This window comes from Castor canadensis, chromosome 11 (genome assembly GCF_047511655.1).
Source record: "Castor canadensis chromosome 11, mCasCan1.hap1v2, whole genome shotgun sequence".
NCBI classification, from domain to species: Eukaryota; Metazoa; Chordata; class Mammalia; order Rodentia; family Castoridae; genus Castor; species Castor canadensis.
Window position 1 is genome coordinate 38,258,352 of NC_133396.1, and position 16,904 is coordinate 38,275,255.

At 46.7% G+C, this 16,904-nt stretch overlaps 1 protein-coding gene across 14 annotated transcripts in view; it reads left to right on the forward strand.

Annotated features, from left to right (window-relative positions):
- Positions 1-16,904, forward strand: part of Myo19 (myosin XIX) — a 34,258-nt gene that overhangs the window by 6,310 nt on the left and 11,044 nt on the right. For 5 of the 14 annotated variants that reach the window (XR_012438672.1, XM_074046319.1, XM_074046310.1 and 2 more), the window contains 13 exons: positions 1,961-2,074; positions 7,037-7,169; positions 7,808-7,877; positions 8,391-8,493; positions 9,191-9,287; positions 9,415-9,491; positions 11,131-11,221; positions 11,701-11,875; positions 13,745-13,818; positions 14,574-14,695; positions 14,870-14,983; positions 15,351-15,527; positions 15,901-16,053. Coding sequence is in view for 13 of the 14 variants with exons in the window: in XM_074046319.1 (XP_073902420.1) it covers positions 1,961-2,074; positions 7,037-7,169; positions 7,808-7,877; positions 8,391-8,493; positions 9,191-9,287; positions 9,415-9,491; positions 11,131-11,221; positions 11,701-11,875; positions 13,745-13,818; positions 14,574-14,695; positions 14,870-14,983; positions 15,351-15,527; positions 15,901-16,053 (1,500 nt within the window). In the remaining variant the exon portion in view is untranslated. The other 9 variants (XM_074046313.1, XM_074046312.1, XM_074046317.1 and 6 more) reach the window with 9 other exon arrangements.

The window sequence follows — 16,904 nt, forward strand, 5'->3', positions numbered from 1 at the left end:
TCTCAGAAATTTGGACACATAAAGAACTGACCTATAGGAACAAAGGTACAAAGTGGAATATAAACATTTATTTGAGATTGGAACCTAAAATAGGAACATACAGAGCAAAGGACTCTTTTCTTAATTGTAGATTTTTTTTTTTTCTTCGTGGCACATGGGGTTTGAACTCAGAACCTCACACTTGCTAGGCAGGCACTCTACCACTTGAGCCATTCCAGCACCCTTTTTTATCATGGGCTTTTTCGAGATAGGGTCTTGAGAACTATTTGCTTGGGGCGGGCTTCGAACTGCAGTCCTCCTGATCTCTACCTCTTGAGTAGCTAGAATTACAGGCATGAGCCACTGGTGCCCAGCTAATTGTAGGTTTCTTAATACAAAAGAATTTGCAAAGGTGTGTTTGTGTGTTTCATTAACTACCTTTTTAAAAAAGAATTAAGATTATATGCAATAAAGATTGCCCTAGAATATTCAGCACATATTCATCTCTAGTGAGGAGAATAAATTCTTCTACTAAGAAGAGAATAAATGATTTTGGGCATGGAAGGTGTTGAGACACACAGGGACTGGGCTTGTAAAGTGCTTGGTATTCAGGGAGAGGCAAGGGCATACTTGCAGGAGGGAAGCTGTGGGGAAAGAAGGCAGTAGATGAGGGTAGGAAGATAGGGAGTCCAGGGCTGGTTGTGAAGGATCTGAAGCACCACAGTAGGCAGACTACATGGCTCCTTCATCCCAGGGAAGGTGGAACTGTGAACAGAATCCCCCTCCTTGCCACCAGGGAGTTAATACTCTGGGAGTTAGGTTCAGGAAGGTGACAGAAGGCAGAGAACACAATGAGGCTTTTTAACAGTCCAGGTGAGAGGTGGCGGGGACAAGGGCAAGTGGAGAGAGGGATGGTTTTAACAGTCCTGAATGTGTGCCTGCTCCCTCAGGAAGCTGTAAGCCATCACTGCTGGCTGGGCTGGTGAAGCGCCATGCAAACACCTGGCTCTCCAGAAGTTGACATGAGGGGAAGTGTCCAATTGGAATCTAGGAAAGTCTGTCCTGAAAGCCCCTATCTGTGACCCATGACCAGCCCTGTTTCATCAAAGGAAAAACCAGGTCATGGTCCCCTCTGCTTCCCCAGTGCCCAGCTTGATGCCAAGCACATGAGGATAATTCGTATTTGCTGAAGGAAAGGAGAACAGTGGCTTTTGAATTCAAATCACATGGGTATACTACATATTTGCTGGGTGGCCCTAGAAGGTTATTTAACTCAGCTAAACCTCAGATAATCTTTTGTTTTCATTTTTTGTTTGTTTGTTTGTTTCACATACTGGGGATTAAACTCGGGCCTTGCACTTGCTAGGCTGGTGCTCTACCAGTTGAGCCACATCCCCCAACCTTTTTTGTTCTAGTTATTTCTCAGATAGGGTCTTGTGCTTTTGGCCCAAGCTAGCCTTGGACCACAGTCCTCCTACTTATGCCTCCCATGTAGCTGGGATCACAGGTATGTACCATGATGTCCAGCTTGTTTGTTGAAATGGGGTTCTGCTAACTTTTTGCCCAGGCTGGTCTTGAACAGCAATCCTCCCAATTTCCGCCTCCCAAGTAGTTAGGATTACAGGCATGCACCACTGTGCCTGGCTGATGCACAGACTTCTTAGGTAATAACTTATGGAAGTTTTTGCAGATTGCAAAATACAATAACATAAAATAATAAACAGCAGAATAAAACTATTAAAGCATAAAATGTTGATGTTACAAACTGCTTCAGGTCAGCATTACTTCCAGGCTGAGAGAAGATGGGTGAATCCACCATTAGAGTCCCACAATTGGGCCTAACACTGTTCTATGCAGCAAGTTTTTCTGGAGGAAGCATTCTGGCAGTGCTCTTAGCAGCCTTCCCATCTCGGCTATCACCAGATCAACCACTCTGAAAACAGTTGTTCCCTTGCTTACCTTTCACTCCTTGATGTTTCAGAAGTTGAAGCCCCACATCTTCACTGTAGGTGAACAGACCTACAGGAATGTCAAGAGCCTAATTGAGCCAGTGAACCAGTCCATTGTCGTCAGTGGAGAGAGTGGTGCTGGAAAGGTAAGCGGGCTAGTGCATACCCAGCTGGGTAGGCAGAGAGGCAGAGGTCTGTGCTTGTGAAGTCATTTGCTGCCTAATCATTTGCAGATACGTGAACCAAAGCAGGAAGTCAGTGTCCATGCTGGGCAAGCTCTGGACCAATAGTCAAGGTCTGGGTTCTAGTGCAGGCTGTACCACTAGCTCTGCTACCACTCTGGATGAGATACTATGCCCCCTGGGCCTTCATTTCTCATCAAAGGTCTCTGCCAGCTGGGGTACCCCTGGAAACAATAGTCAGTTGTTGGGGATTCCTGTATCCTGGTTAAGAGCACATCTCAGTTCTCTCACTTGTAAAATGGAGGGGAGGACCAATAGCTTACTCTTGGCACTTCTGTGACAGTATGTATGGTAGTGCATGCCTGTAATCCCTTTCTCAACAAATAACAACATAAAATACACATAAGGCACTTGCTGGCATACTTGGTATGTGGCAGTGCTCCTCCAAAAGTAGCTGGGGTTACTGTGGTAAAGAGTTTATTGGAGTAGTTCATCAGAGCCCTCTGGGGGGCTGGAGATTGGCTCAAGTGGTAGAGCATCTGCTCAGCAAGCACAAAGCCCTAAGTTCAAACCCCCTGTACCGCCACAACAACAACAAAAAAAACCCAAAAATTCTCCAGGTTGCAGTGGTGATGGAGCAGTGCATTGGCCAGCTATGGCAGAGGCCAGAAGCTTCTTATGTGGCCATGAAGCCTCACGATGGTCGTACAACAGGAGAGACAGAATGTTGCATTAGAATGAATAAAGAGTTCCATAGCTGGTCAGAGAAGACCACTGATCCATGGCTCACCACCTGCTTGACAAGCCTCACCCAGCTGCCTCTTCCTTTCCACAGCACATTTACTTCCTGAGAGATTCTTAGGACCATAAACTCCTGCCTACACTCACATATGAGAGAATTGTCAAACACTGAGTACCTGCCAGGTTCTCAGCTGTGGACTAAGCACTGAGGGGAAAGATGCAGCATCCAGCTTTCAGGGAAACAAAGACAATAAATTGTATGGATGAGGGCTTAGACTGGTGAGGAGGGGAATCTCTGGGAGCAAGGAAGCCAGTGAAGTGGCTAATGCCTAGCTCCTGGACAAAGCTCATTGTCCCCTAGAATTGTTCTGGGAAACTGAGGCAGAACCTGGCCTAAGACCCATGCAACCCATGTAACCCTTTATTAAGTAGCCATGTAGCCATGGGCTGGACCTTTTTTTTTTTTTAAATTATTTTTAATAAATGGTAATGTAATCCCAGCCCTCAGAAGGCTGAGACAGGAGGATGAGTTCAAGGCCATCCTGGGCTACATAATGAGATGCTGTCTCACAAAGAAAGACATTTCAAGCCAGGTGTGGTGGTATATGCCTAGATTACTAGAAGTTTAGAGACTGAGGCATGAGGATTGCAAATTCAAGGCCAGCTTAAGCTACACAGTATACCCTATCTCAAACAACCAAGGCAAGGCCGGGGCATGGCTCAAGTGGTAGAGTACCTACATAGCAAGTGTAAAGCCCTGAGTTCAAACCCCAGTACTGTTCCCCTCCCCCTCAAGAAAAAGCAAAAGAAAATTCATTCTATGGCAAAAATAGTTGCAATGTATTATGGAGATAAAATGGAATCATAAGAGTACTAAATTCAACCAATGGCAAAAAAAAAATCACATGGAACAAATTGAAAAGAAAGGAAAAGATAGTAGATTAAAAGCCAATCATAAAACAATAAAAAAAAAAACGTAATGATAATTGTAATAATTTGAGAGGTTAAAACACTGGTTAAAAGACAAAAAATGTCAGATTGGATTTATTTATTTATTTGCAATAATTGGGATTTAAACTCAGGGCCTCACACTTGCTAGGCAGGCACTTTACCACTTGAGCTACTCCACCAGCCCAAGATTGGATATTTTTTAAATGCAAGACTCACGTGATATCTTCAGGTATCTACAATAGTTATAAAGGCATAGATAGGTCCACAATAAAAAGACGAAAAAAGATGTACTATCGCAACAGTAATCAAATAACCAAAGAAAAGATGAACTGGTTGTATTAGCATGGAACAAAGTATAGGAAATGTTAGTAAGGATGAGACATTTCATAATGATAAATGAGTAAATTTGTCAAGAAGAGAAATCCTAAATATGTGTGTACCTAATAGCAGTTTCAAAACATGTGAAGCAAAAACTGATAGAATTGAAAAGAGAAATAAACAAAATCAGAATTCTACTTTGAAAGCTAGGGATGTAGCTCAATGGTAGAGTGCTTGCTAGCATCCACTGGGTTCAATTTTCAGCAAGGGGGGTGGCTGGGAATAGGTAGCTACTAAATATATGTGAAACATTTACCAGTATAGACCACATTCTGAGTGATAAACTCAAGTAAAAACACTAAAGTTGTGCATAGTGGCTCACACCTGTAATCCCAGCTACTTGGGAGGTGGAGATAGTAGGATCAAGCCAGCCAGGGGGAAAAAGTTAGCAAGACTATCTCAAAGAACAAGTCAGATGTGGTGTGGTACACCTGTATTCTTTGCCACACAGGAAGCATAGGTAGGAGGATAACAGCCCAAGGCCAAGCCACACAAAAAGGGTGAGACCCTATCTGAAAACAGGTATAGTAAAAAAAGGCTTAAAGCAAAAGATTAAAAGGACTGAGGCTCAAGCACAAGGCCCTGAATTCAAACCCTAGTCCTGCCTCTGTGTGTGTGTGTGTGTGTGTGTGTATGTGTGTCTGTGTATGTATTAAAAATCATACAAATGGTATTTTAAGTCTTAAGTAGATTTGAACAAGAAGTAAATAACAAGCTGGGCTACAGTGGCTCATGCCTGTGATCCTAGCTGCTTAGAAGGCTAAGGTTGGGAGGATCAAAGTTCGAGGCCAGCCCTGGCAAATAGTTCCTAAGGCCACATCTCCAAAATAACCAGAGCAAAATGGACTGGAGGTGTGGCTCAAGTGGTAGAGCGCTTAAAAAGCCTTGAGTTCAAAACCCAGTCCCACAAAAAAAAAAAATAAATAACAAAGACACCTACAAAATTCCAAAGCATTTGAAAATTAAACACACTTCTAGATATCCTGTGGGTCAAGGATGAAATTACAAAGGATACTAGAAAATATTTTAAACTGAAAGTACAACATATCAAAATTTGCACTTTCAAGTGTTTAGAGGAAACTTGTGGTATTAAATGCTTATATTAGAAAAGAACAAAGGACTCACATCAGTGATCGGAGTGTCCACCTTATAAGAGTCAGCTCTGGCTGCCATAACAATACCATACACTGAATGGCTTAAACTAGAGAAATTTATTTTCTCACAGTTCTAGAAACTGAAAGTCCAACATTGGGGGCCAACAGGGTTTGTTTCTGGTAAAAGCTTTGTCCTAGGTTTGCATACTGCTGCCTTTTTACCGTGTCCTGGTAAGGTAGAGAGAAAAAGGCTCTCTTCATTTTCTTAAAAGGCAACAGTCCTATTGAATTAGGGGCCCACCTTTAGGACCTCATTTAGTGTTAATCACCTCCTAAATACCCTGTTTCTAGGTAGAGTCCCATTGGGGGTTAGGCTTTAACACATGAATTTGGGGAGGAACACAATTCAGTCCATAGTATACCTTAACCTAGGGAAAAAGAATTATTATCCTGGGTTCAATCCTCAACCCCACAAAAAATAAGCAAAAAAAGAAAATACCCTTTATATACACACACAACTGTGTTTTGAGCTGGTGTAGCTCAGTGGTAAAGTGCTTGCCTAGTGTGCACAAGGCCCTGGGTTCAGTCCCTAGCACTGCCAGCAAAAATAAGCCAGTCACTGGTGGCTCATGCCTAGCTACTCAGGAGGCAGAGATGATGAGGATAGAGGTCCAAAGCCAGTCTAGGCAAATAGTTCCTGAGACCCTATCTCAAAAAATACCCAACACAAAAATGAACTAGAGGAGTGGCTCTAGTGATTCCACAGGTATGCTTGGCAAGTACTCTACCACTGAGCCATATCCCTAGAAAGACTATTTTTAAAAGATGTATAAAGTGTGTAACATTTTGACAAAGAAAGCTCAAGGACCAAGCAGCTTCACCTGTGAATTCTACCCAACATTTACTTCTACTCAGTCTTTAAGAAAATGAAAAAGAACAAACATCTCCAACTTTGTAGAAAGACCTAAGGAATTTACAACTAAAAAATTGTAGAGATTTTATCAAGGTGATGGGACACAAAGGTAATATATAAAAATCAACTATAGGCCAGTCATATTGGCAAACATCTATAATCCCAGCCATCAAGAGGCTAAGGCAAAAGGATCAAGGCCAGCCTGGGCTACATATCAAAACCTTGTCTTAGGGGAAAAAAAAATTGTGTTTCTATGTTCTAGCAACACAATTTCCTAGTTGGAAATTAAAATGAATGTTTCACTTCAGCTGATTAAAACCAAAGAATAAGAATTTTATAATTTGCTTGCCTAGGTTTAGATCAGAACCCTGTCATTTACTAGGTTTTGTGGTGATCTTTAATAAATTAAATTTTTTTCTATTCTTAGTTAAATTTTTTTCTATTCTTAGTTTCATCATAAAAATAAATGTATATTTATACCGGCATCTCTAAAGTTTGTTAAAAAGAAAAAAAAAATGCCATGAAAGCCTCCCTAGTTTAGCACATACCACAGAATAATCAATTAGCTATGAGGCCTTAGAGATACTGAACAGGTCAGAGGGGTTGTCCTTTCTCTACCCCAGGCCCCTTGTTTCTTAGTGCATCCTCTAGAATTGAGATAAGCAGAGGTGTGCACCCCCACTTCACAGATGAGGGGAATGCCTTGCCAAAGTTTAATTAGCATTCTTCCCTTTGGTCAGCAAGATGCATGGTGGAGAAGAGAGCACTGAGCACGGCTCCCTCAGGCACTAGGGCTCCCTAATGTGAGGGAATGTGGACACAACCCTCACAGGGCTGTTTCTGCGGCAGACATGGACATCCCGCTGCCTGATGAAGTTCTACGCTGTGGTGGCCACCTCACCCACTTCTGGGGAGAACTACAAGATTGCAGAGAGGATCGAACAGCGGATCCTGAACTCCAACCCTGTCATGGAAGCTTTTGGTGAGCTGCACTGTTCCCCAGTCCCACTTCCTCTGGGATTTGCCACCTTCAGGGAGAGGGGCAGTGCTCTGAGACCCTCACTGGGGAGTTGGAGGATGATTGTGTCCTTCACTACCTGGATCCCCAACCTCCTCCCAGATCCCTCTTAGCCTCCTTTCAATAGAGCTGATGTCATTTCACCATCTCCTGGTCCCTCTGGCCTAGGCACATGTAACAGTGGTGCTGGAAAGGACCTGTGGCTCATCCAGTCCAAATCCTGTCTTTCCATCCAGTTTCCTGATGTCCAGAGTACCTAAGGATGCACAGCTGTTGCTGTCCATGTGACATTAGAGCCCAGATGATATGTGTCTAAAGCCAATAACTATAGCTTCTTTCTGACCTTTGCCATCAAAGAAGAAAGCCTGACCCCTAGACTTGTTCATTCCAGTTCCTTGCTAGGAAGTTTCTAACTCTCCTGAATCCCATTTACTGAACCCTGAGTGCCTATTCCCTGGTTCTGTCTCCCATGATATGAAAACCAACAAAGAGGCCTTTAGGTGACTTGATAGGGACATGGCCCCAGCAGACCTACAGCCATGATGGCCTGTGAGAACTCTGCAAACCGGAGGGGAGTGGTATGAACACAGGTGTGATTGTAGGGAATGCATGTACGCTGAGGAATAACAACAGCAGTCGCTTTGGGAAGTTCATCCAGCTTCAGCTGAACAGGTAATAGCTGCCATCCTAGCCCATGGGAGGGTGGAGGGTCCAAACAGTTGCCAGATTAGGCCACCTGTGTGGCCAAAACTCTGCTCCTGACATGTATGTATATAGGACTCTTTAGATCAGATCAGTGAACTCTGAAGGTGAGCCATTGCTACTGTGACCTTGGGACCCTGGAACAGTGTTCTTGTCACAGTCTGTGTATTCCTCCTGGCTTCCATCTATGTTCAGGGACTTCTTATTAAATTGCCACCTCTTTGGTGCTTTGAGCTTGAAGTTAGAGCTTCTGCTTCTTCCTTGGGATAGGGCAGAAGTGATATACAAAGGTCTTGGTCTTGCCCACCTGGGTTAGATGCAAGGAAATGTCTCAGAGTACCCAAGCACTTTCTGAGTGGTCCCCAGCCCACTAAGTAGAAGAGCTTGGCAGGGAATTGCTAAGTGGCATTTGGCACACAATTAGTGCTAAATAAGTGGCTATGAAATGAATAGGTAGTGATGGCTCCTACCTGTGTGTGCCAGGGCCCAGCAGATGACAGGAGCTGCAGTACAGACCTACCTCCTGGAGAAAACTCGTGTGGCCTGCCAAGCCTCCAGTGAGAGGAACTTCCACATCTTCTACCAGGTGCGTGCTGTTATAGTGCTCAGGTGTAAGGCAAGGATGGGTCTGTGTTTCCAGTCTCCCTAACCCTTAACCCCCAGTATGGTCTTCACCTGGCTCTCAGCAGTGCTGCTACTTATTCCTATAAACTCTATATGCAAGACTTCTTCCTCACACTGGAACAAGTTTTTGGACTTCTGGCCCAAGGGTGTTTTCCTCCTGTATCAAAGCAGAGGTTCTTGAGGCTGGGACTTTATCTCTAAGTGGAAGCTATGTCACACTCATCAGACTGAGGGTTCTTCTAGGATGGGAGCTGTCTCCTCTAACAGAAGGAGGACCACGTTGGTCTTACTTGTACCCCTTCCCTAGACTGGGCGTCCCTGGGGTACAGATAGGAGATCTTCCTTGCTCTCAGATTGGGAGCATCTTTAGGTAGAAGATGTCCCTCTCCAATCAAGACAGGTGCTCCCCAGGCAGGAATTGTGCATTCTTCATACTGAGGCTTTCCCAGAGCAGGGTTCTGTTGCATCAGGTCAGAGTCATCCAAGACTGTTTGCTGCTGCTTTTGCTCTGTGCCTACCCTGCAGAAATGCAAGGACCTGTCAGACTTGTCATGTTGCTGCCATTTCTCCTCGTCTCATCCCACCTCCAGGCCTACTGAGGTCTGAGCTTCCCTCCCCACAACCCCTAGCTCAGCCATCCCTCCCACCTCTCCCCACAGATTTGCAAAGGAGCCAGTGAAGAGGAGAGGCTCCAATGGCACCTCCCTGAGGGAGCCACCTTCTCCTGGCTGCCCAATCCGGAGAGGACCTTGGAAGGTAAGAGGAACCTTACCTTGCCAGTCCTGGGCTGGCTCAACAGCACACATCCACTGTGGACAGTGCTTGCCCCCTTCCCCCTACTGTCTCTGTTGACCACTGGGCTATGACATGGATTCTTTTTCAGAGGATTGTTTTGAAGTGACCAGAGAGGCCATGCTCCATTTGGGCATTGACACCCCCTCCCAGAACAACATCTTTAAGGTCAGAAAAAAAGCTACCCCACTTACATTTGGCAGAGTGACAGGCATCCCATTTCATGGGCCTTCCCTGGACTGTGACTCCATCTTTCGCTGAAGCATCTAGAACTTTGGGACCCATTGTACAATCTCCAAGGAGCCAACCATGGTATTGGACTGGACAGAGCCATATGGATGGCGATGCAGTGCATAGTGCCAGAGTGCAGAACATGGCAGTATGACCCACAGGGCCAAACAGCAAGAGGCTTGGGTCACTTATTACTGCGGTAATAACTTTAAAATTTAAATGTGATGTTCGCACTTCTGCACTCACTTGGTTTCATCAACAGTTTGTTGTGTATGGAGATTACTTCTATTTTATGCTTGAGAAAATCAGGCCAAACACTACTAAATGATAAAGTTTCTTCCAGATGTAGTCATCCCAAATTTCCTCCTTTCTCTTTTACTCCTCCCTACACCCCTAGCCCCCTGCCTCTCCCTCTCAGACCCCAGGTGAACTGGGCTCTTCTCTTCCACACTGATGCCTCCCTTCTTCCTCTGCCTTTGCTGAGAGGGCTAACTGCCTCCCTCTCCCTTCACTGCCTCACCACAGAGCAACAGAGGAGACAAATAGGATAGGCTGACAGTGGAGATGGGGAAGCCACTTCAAGATCAAAATGGAAATTGATGACCTTGGGTAGGGGTCACCCAGGTAGGGAGGTTGTCATGCCCAGTATGGACACTGTGAGGTAAGAGCATGACCAGAAGACAGCACATGAGGACAAGCCCAAGGTGTGGACAATACTAAGAGTCTGGGCAGGAGTGCTGGTTTGGGGGTGACATGACTTTCTGCGACAGCCCCATTGCTCGTTGCACAGCAGTCTTCTCCTGAAGTAGGTTATGGCCAGAAGACCAGTAGCGTATAGAAGTACCCTGCCTAGGACCAGACGGGAATGGCAGGAGGGGCTCTGCTCTCCTAGTATCAGGTCCAAGGGTTTTTGAGGTTTCTGGGCCTGGAGATTGTTCTCCTTTTCATCACCTTTGGGCGTTTGTCTATGCAGATCATTGAGTGCAAAAACAGAAGGGTGGCATGCCCTGTACAGAGACCAAGATCACAGCTGGGCCATTATAAGCCCAACAGTGCTGAGAAAGGGCCTCAGGAAGCCACAGCCAAGTCCCCAGCAGACACAGAAGTAACCCTGGTCCACAATCAACAGGAGGAGTGTTCCGACATTGTCTTTTCCTAGAAAGTGGGGAGATGTAGGGACAGATGATGGGTGGACATGGGAATCCCGCTGGCTGCCTTAGGAGGAACCTTGAGTCAGACTGACTGTGTTCTAATCCTGTCTTTTTCTGTGTTTTTTTCTCCTTTTACTTTATCGTTGTTACATTTACTTACATGTGTATACATTGTTTGTGCTACTTCCCACCCCCCTCCCCTGGTCTTTAGTGTGTGTCCTCGAGCTTGGGACTTAATTTCTCCCAGCCCCATCTCTGTCGTGGGCATCATCATAGCACATGGCTGATAGTTGCTGAAGAGATTGAGTGGTGATGTCTGTGACTTGTACAGAAGTGTTACTCTTCTGTTATCATAACTCTATTCAGCTGCAGGACTTGGCTCACTGCAGGTGTCCTGCTCCTGACCATCCTTTCTGCCCCCTCAGGTCCTAGCTGGGCTGCTGCATCTTGGCAATATCTGGTTTGCTGACTCTGAGGATGAAGCCCAACCCTGCCAACTAATGGATGATGCCAAGTGTGAGGGGCAAGGGTTGGGGAGCAGGGTGGGCCATGGCAGGAAAGTGGCCAATGTTAATGGGATTGGGGGGGGCGGGTTTCAGTCTGCTGCCATTGATTAAACCTGTGCTGTTGGGCCCTGCCAAGGTAGTTTGCTCCTCACCACCTCTCCTCCCTAGATAATTTCTTCCTCACTCCCTCTCTGGTGAGGTGGACACTACCACCTCCACCTTATAAATGAAACAATGAGAGTCAGAGGGTTTGTAAGATGATTTGTCCTGCCCCTGGAAGTGTGGGTGGGCTGCAACACAGAAGTTCTGACTTTGAGTGCCACCATTGGTGCCTATGGTGGCCTTGGGCAAGTCTTTTCATCCATTAGAACCTGGGTTCCTCTGTCCAGTTGAGTGGGTCATGGTTCCATTGTGATGACCTCACAGTGCCTTGTGAGGGTGACTATTTGGATGGATAGTGTTTGCCTAAGGAGGACTCACCCCTCCCAGGCTCTGTCAGGACATCAGCCTCGCTGCTGCAGCTCCCAGTTGACCTGCTGCTGGAAACACTGCGGATTAGAACCATCAGGGCAGGAAAGCAACAGCAGCAAGTATTCCGGAAGCCCTGTTCCCGAGCTGAGTGTGACACACGAAGAGACTGTTTGGCCAAACTGGTCTATGCACGGTAAGTATTATTCTAATTTCTCTGGGCCCTGGCCTCCCCATGGCTTCTCACCCTATCTGGAGTTGGACCAGACCCATTGGGCAATAGATGTAGGCCTGGGACAGGGGTGCATCAGTTTCTCAGACCCCTGGGGATAGCAGGCATGATTCCCAAGGTTTTCCCTGAACTGTGCCCTTGGCCTCTAATACTGAATGGAGAAGTTGCCACATTCCTGACCTAGATTCAGCTCATTACTCAAGTATCGGAGCCTACTGTGACCTTGGCAATAGGTGAGGAATGCCTGGTCTACTCTCCATTGACAAAGCAGGCCCCAAAAGTGATCTGGCATCTTTATGGTTCCAGGTTCAGACCGTTGGATGAATAGGTTCCAGGTTCAGACCGTTGGATGAATAGGTTCCTCTGTCTCCCCAGTACTTAAGGCCTTACGTTACTCACCTCGGGAGTTGTATAGGCGGTGGTGGAGCCAAAGGCTCATCCCATAGTCATGAGCAACATAGCATACAGCAAGTGGAAGCCCAGCACAGCAGGGAAGGTGGCCCTGGCTTTTCCTGGGGGGCTACGTGGGTACCTCCACCCTCTGCCTATCATACAGTCAAGGATGGGCTCACCTTGTTCTGAAAAGCTTCAGACTGCCATAGACCCAGAATCCTCTAAGATTATGAGATGAAAACATGTGACCTTGAGCAGCCTTTGGGGAAAGGATTTCCCCTTCTTTCATGAGCCAATAGCCTGAGAAGAACTGCTAGGGAAAAAAATCCTCTTGAGTTCGAAATGACAACCCATTTCAACAAGAGACTCAGGCATCACTGCCTCAAAGGAATTTTAGGTCAAAGGTTTTGTTTGTATAGTTTTTTGTTTTGTTTTTGTGGTCCTGGGGATCAAACTCAGGGCCTTGCATATGTTAGGCAAACACTCTACCTCTTAGTTACATCCCCAGCCCTTTATTTTTTAAAATAGAGTCTTGCTATGTAGCCCAGACTACCTCAAACTTTGAATTCTCTTGCCTTTGCCTCCCAAGTGCTGGTATTATAAGCATGTACCATGATGCCCAGTTCAGGTCAAAAATTTTTAAAGTCTATGGCTAGAAGTTACTGCAAAATTAACAGATAAAGCATGGCATCACAGAGAGAATGAGCTTCTAACCATAGATCATTTTACACACAGAAACCACCAGTCATTATAACACTATTTAATTCATTTTTAGTTCCTCAAATGAGTGTTTGAAGCCCATGTTGCAAAAAAATCTATTTGCTGAACTGAAAAACAGTTGCAGAGTAATTACTTTAAGAACAATTGCAGGGAAGAAACCCCTGATCAGTGTTGTGCTTGTCACCACCTTGTACAGTCATCATATCTTCTCTGGTTGGGATGGCTCCAGAATGGAGGATGCCATTGTTGCTCAGGTGACTTGGAGCCCACTGTGTGGGACTGAATCAGTGGATGTGGCAGGACCTTGAGCCTTTTGCAGGGGAGTTCAGTGAACTCAGTTCTTTACAAACCCCACCTGTGCCTGACTACAGTCCCTTCTATTCACAACACCAGTTGTGTTGTCTGGTCATGTGACTGGTGAAGACCCATGCCTTATCTGGCCCAGAAGCCTCACTGGCCCTGTGCTCAGTCTTGCTGGAGGACAGACCCAAGCAGACCCAAGTCTGTGTGTATGTGAGAGCACACACACCAAGAACCTGCATTTGCAACTGGTCAGGACGGGATGGGAAGGAAGGCAGGAAGAAGGGATTCAACCTTTGGTCTGTCAGGGTCAGAATATAGGGCCTTCCTTGGTGTGGCACCTGGGCTGGGGAGCAATTTTGCCACCCCAGGCTGAGCCTAAACCCCTCTCAACACTCACTATTCTCTTCTTCCCAATAGGCTGTTCGACTGGCTGGTGTCAGTGATCAACAGTAGCATCTGTGCAGACCCGAACTCATGGACTGCTTTCATAGGTAGCAAGGGCTCACCATGCTAAGAACCCTCTAGAACACAAGTAGCAAAGCCCAGGATGGAGAGGCAGGAGCCCCTCTGTGTGACTCTGGCAGCTGTTTCCCTTCTGTCCTGTCTCTTCTTCCATCTGTCCACCAGTGTTGGGGTGATTTTTCTGCTCTCCTGTGCCCACATCTGACCTGTCCATGGCTCTCCAGACAGATTCAGACTTGTCTATCACTGCCCTGTTCTCCCAGAGACCCTGCTCCATTTCTAGCAGGGTAGTAGGCAAAAGGACCAGACTGGGAGACATGACTCATTCAACATTGTTATAACCATAGGTGGGACGGTCAGATAATAAGTGATTGCTTAGAGGTGCCAGTGCAGTTAATGGTGGGATTTTAGGTACCAACTTAGCTGGTAAGACCAAGACTCTTCAAACTAAAAGAAAACGGTTCCTGGGACCTGATATCCTCAAGGAGGGGCCAAAGGACTCAAACTCAAAAATAGGCCTAGTGCCCTGGACTGCCCTTCACACCTCATTTGGCTTTTCTGCCTGCTCTGAAGGGGATAGGGTAGTGATAGGAGCCACCCTGAGAAGGGGACAGAGGACAGGATGGTATGCTTAGCCTGTCATTTGGCATCATGTCCACTTAACCTTCTCCCAGGCTGCCAAGTACGAGGCCTCATCAAAGGTCCAGTCACCCTGGGCTCCTGTAGTTCCTCTGCCCCTTGCTTGTTCCCGTGATGGTCCCATGGTTCTGTTCCACCTTCCCAGGCCTGCTGGATGTATATGGATTTGAGTCATTTCCTGACAACAGTCTGGAACAGCTGTGCATCAACTATGCCAATGAAAAGCTGCAACAGCACTTTGTGGCTCACTATCTAAGGGCACAGCAGGTGAGGGACTGGTGGGGCGGAACTTGTCCTTGTGGATCCTCATATATATGGTATTTTTGTTCTTTCTTTGATGCTGTTCTAGAACATGCTATTATACTGTGGCCAGCCATGGGTGGCCCATCCAGGCCTCAGACTACAGCCACTTTCTACTACATCACTTCTCTTCTCCCCTAGGAGGAATATGCAGTTGAGGGCCTGGAGTGGTCATTTGTCAACTACCAAGACAACCAGACCTGTTTGAATCTCATCGAGGGGAGCCCCGTCAGCATCTGCTCCCTCATAAATGAGGTAGGGTCAGCTAATGAGCTGAACACAAGAGTTGACCTTGGGGCCTTTTCTGGGGCCTTGATGATTTTTTTCCATTTTTTAATTTTATTTTTATTTATTTTAATTTTATCATTTTTACATTTACTCACAAGCGTATACATTGTATGGGCCACATCCCCCCCACCTCCAACCCTCAGGGCCTTGTTGATTCTGTACTCCCTTAGCCTGTCCCCCTCATCTGCCAAGTGGGTTAGCTAGTCCTTATATTCTCCCTCTTGAGGCCACTGCTGCCTATGTGACAACTCAGCTGCCATGGAGCCAGATGGTGGGGACAGTGAGGGTTGTGAGATCTCATTTTTGTGGCCTACTGCACTCTCCCATCACACAGGAGTGCCGCCTCAATCGGCCGAGCAGTGCAGCCCAGCTCCAGACACGCATCGAAAGTGCCCTGGCAGGTAGCCCCTGCCTGGGCCACAGTAAACTCAGCCGGGAGCCCAGCTTCATCGTCGTGCATTTTGCAGGACCTGTGCAGTACCACACAGCAGGCCTGGTGGAGAAGAACAAGGTGAGTGAGGCCTGACCATGTCCTGTGGGACCCTGTGTGAAATGAGAAGCTGAGTCATTGCCCTGTGAACATAGTAGTTGGCCATCAGGTGTCCTCTTTCCTTAACATCCTCCCAAGAATCTAGGATCGCCATCTTAGGCCCACCTTCCTGAGGTCTCTGCTAGTAAGCCTGACCTGCCAGATATACCCGGGAGACTGAGTCTGGGTCTCTGGTTTGGCCAGCAGGACTCTGGTTGCCTTCTCTAGGACTCAGGCCCTGCCTTCCCTGAAAGTCCTGGGTTCTGGGGCTTGGGTGGACATGGGTGTCAGGCCTTGGACAGTGTTAGGGAGCAGTCCATATGCCCTCACCTGTCCCCTTGCTCTTTCTCAATAGGACCCTGTTCCCCTTGAGCTGACTGAGCTCCTGCAGCAATCCCAAGACCCCCTGCTCATTGCACTGTTTCCTACTAACCCCAAAGAGAAGACCCAGGAGGAGCCCTCTATCCAGGGCAGGGCCCCTGTGTTGACCGTGGTGTCCAAGTTTAAGGTAGGTCTGGTGGTACTAATATGGTATGCTCATTTCACTCATCAATCTCCCAAATGTTCATCAGTCACTTCCCATGATTGGGGCTGCTAGCTGGGGAATAGCAACGAGTCAGGCAGACATGGTCTTAGTCTCCATGGAGTTTATGCTTCAGTGTAGAAGACAGAGACAGAAAAGAGACAAATAAACCTTCGGGTATAATGATATATGGGAAGCCTAGGGGCCTGTGGTGTGGGGGTCTCATCCTTTGCTTATAGGAAAGCCACAGGAGAGCAGTACTTACATGAAACTGTAACCCAGTCCTGCTCAAATCCTGTCCTCTACTGGACTATCCTTTCCAGTATTGTCTCCTTTATGCTCTCAGCCCTATACTTACCACTCACCTTCCTGGGACCTCCTGACTCCTGCTCTTCAACTCCTCTCACTCCCACCTCCCACACCATTTTTCTTAGCTTGTTGCTTTTTATCCATCAACCCTCATTTATCCTCACTTTGAGGAGGCACCCTGGGAAGCCCAGGTTTATTATCACTATCCTTCCCAGCCTCAGACACGACTGAGGGGACCCATCCAATGTGCGTGTCACCCAGTAAACTAAGCTCTGAGACAGCAACAGATTTCCCCAGGCTTGGTCCAGCCTCCAGCACACAGGATGGGTGTTTAATATCAGCTTTGCCTGATTGAATGGCAAAAGGTTGTGAGACTGTTCTAGGAAGATTGCTCTGGGGAGGAGGGATTGGGAGAAACAATCAGGTGAGGGTCACAGGTCCATAAGAATCCTTGGAGATGGACAAGGAGCACTGGGAGTCAGGAAGGGGTATGCTTTGAGCATGCGCAGCAAGAATGTCAATTGGTT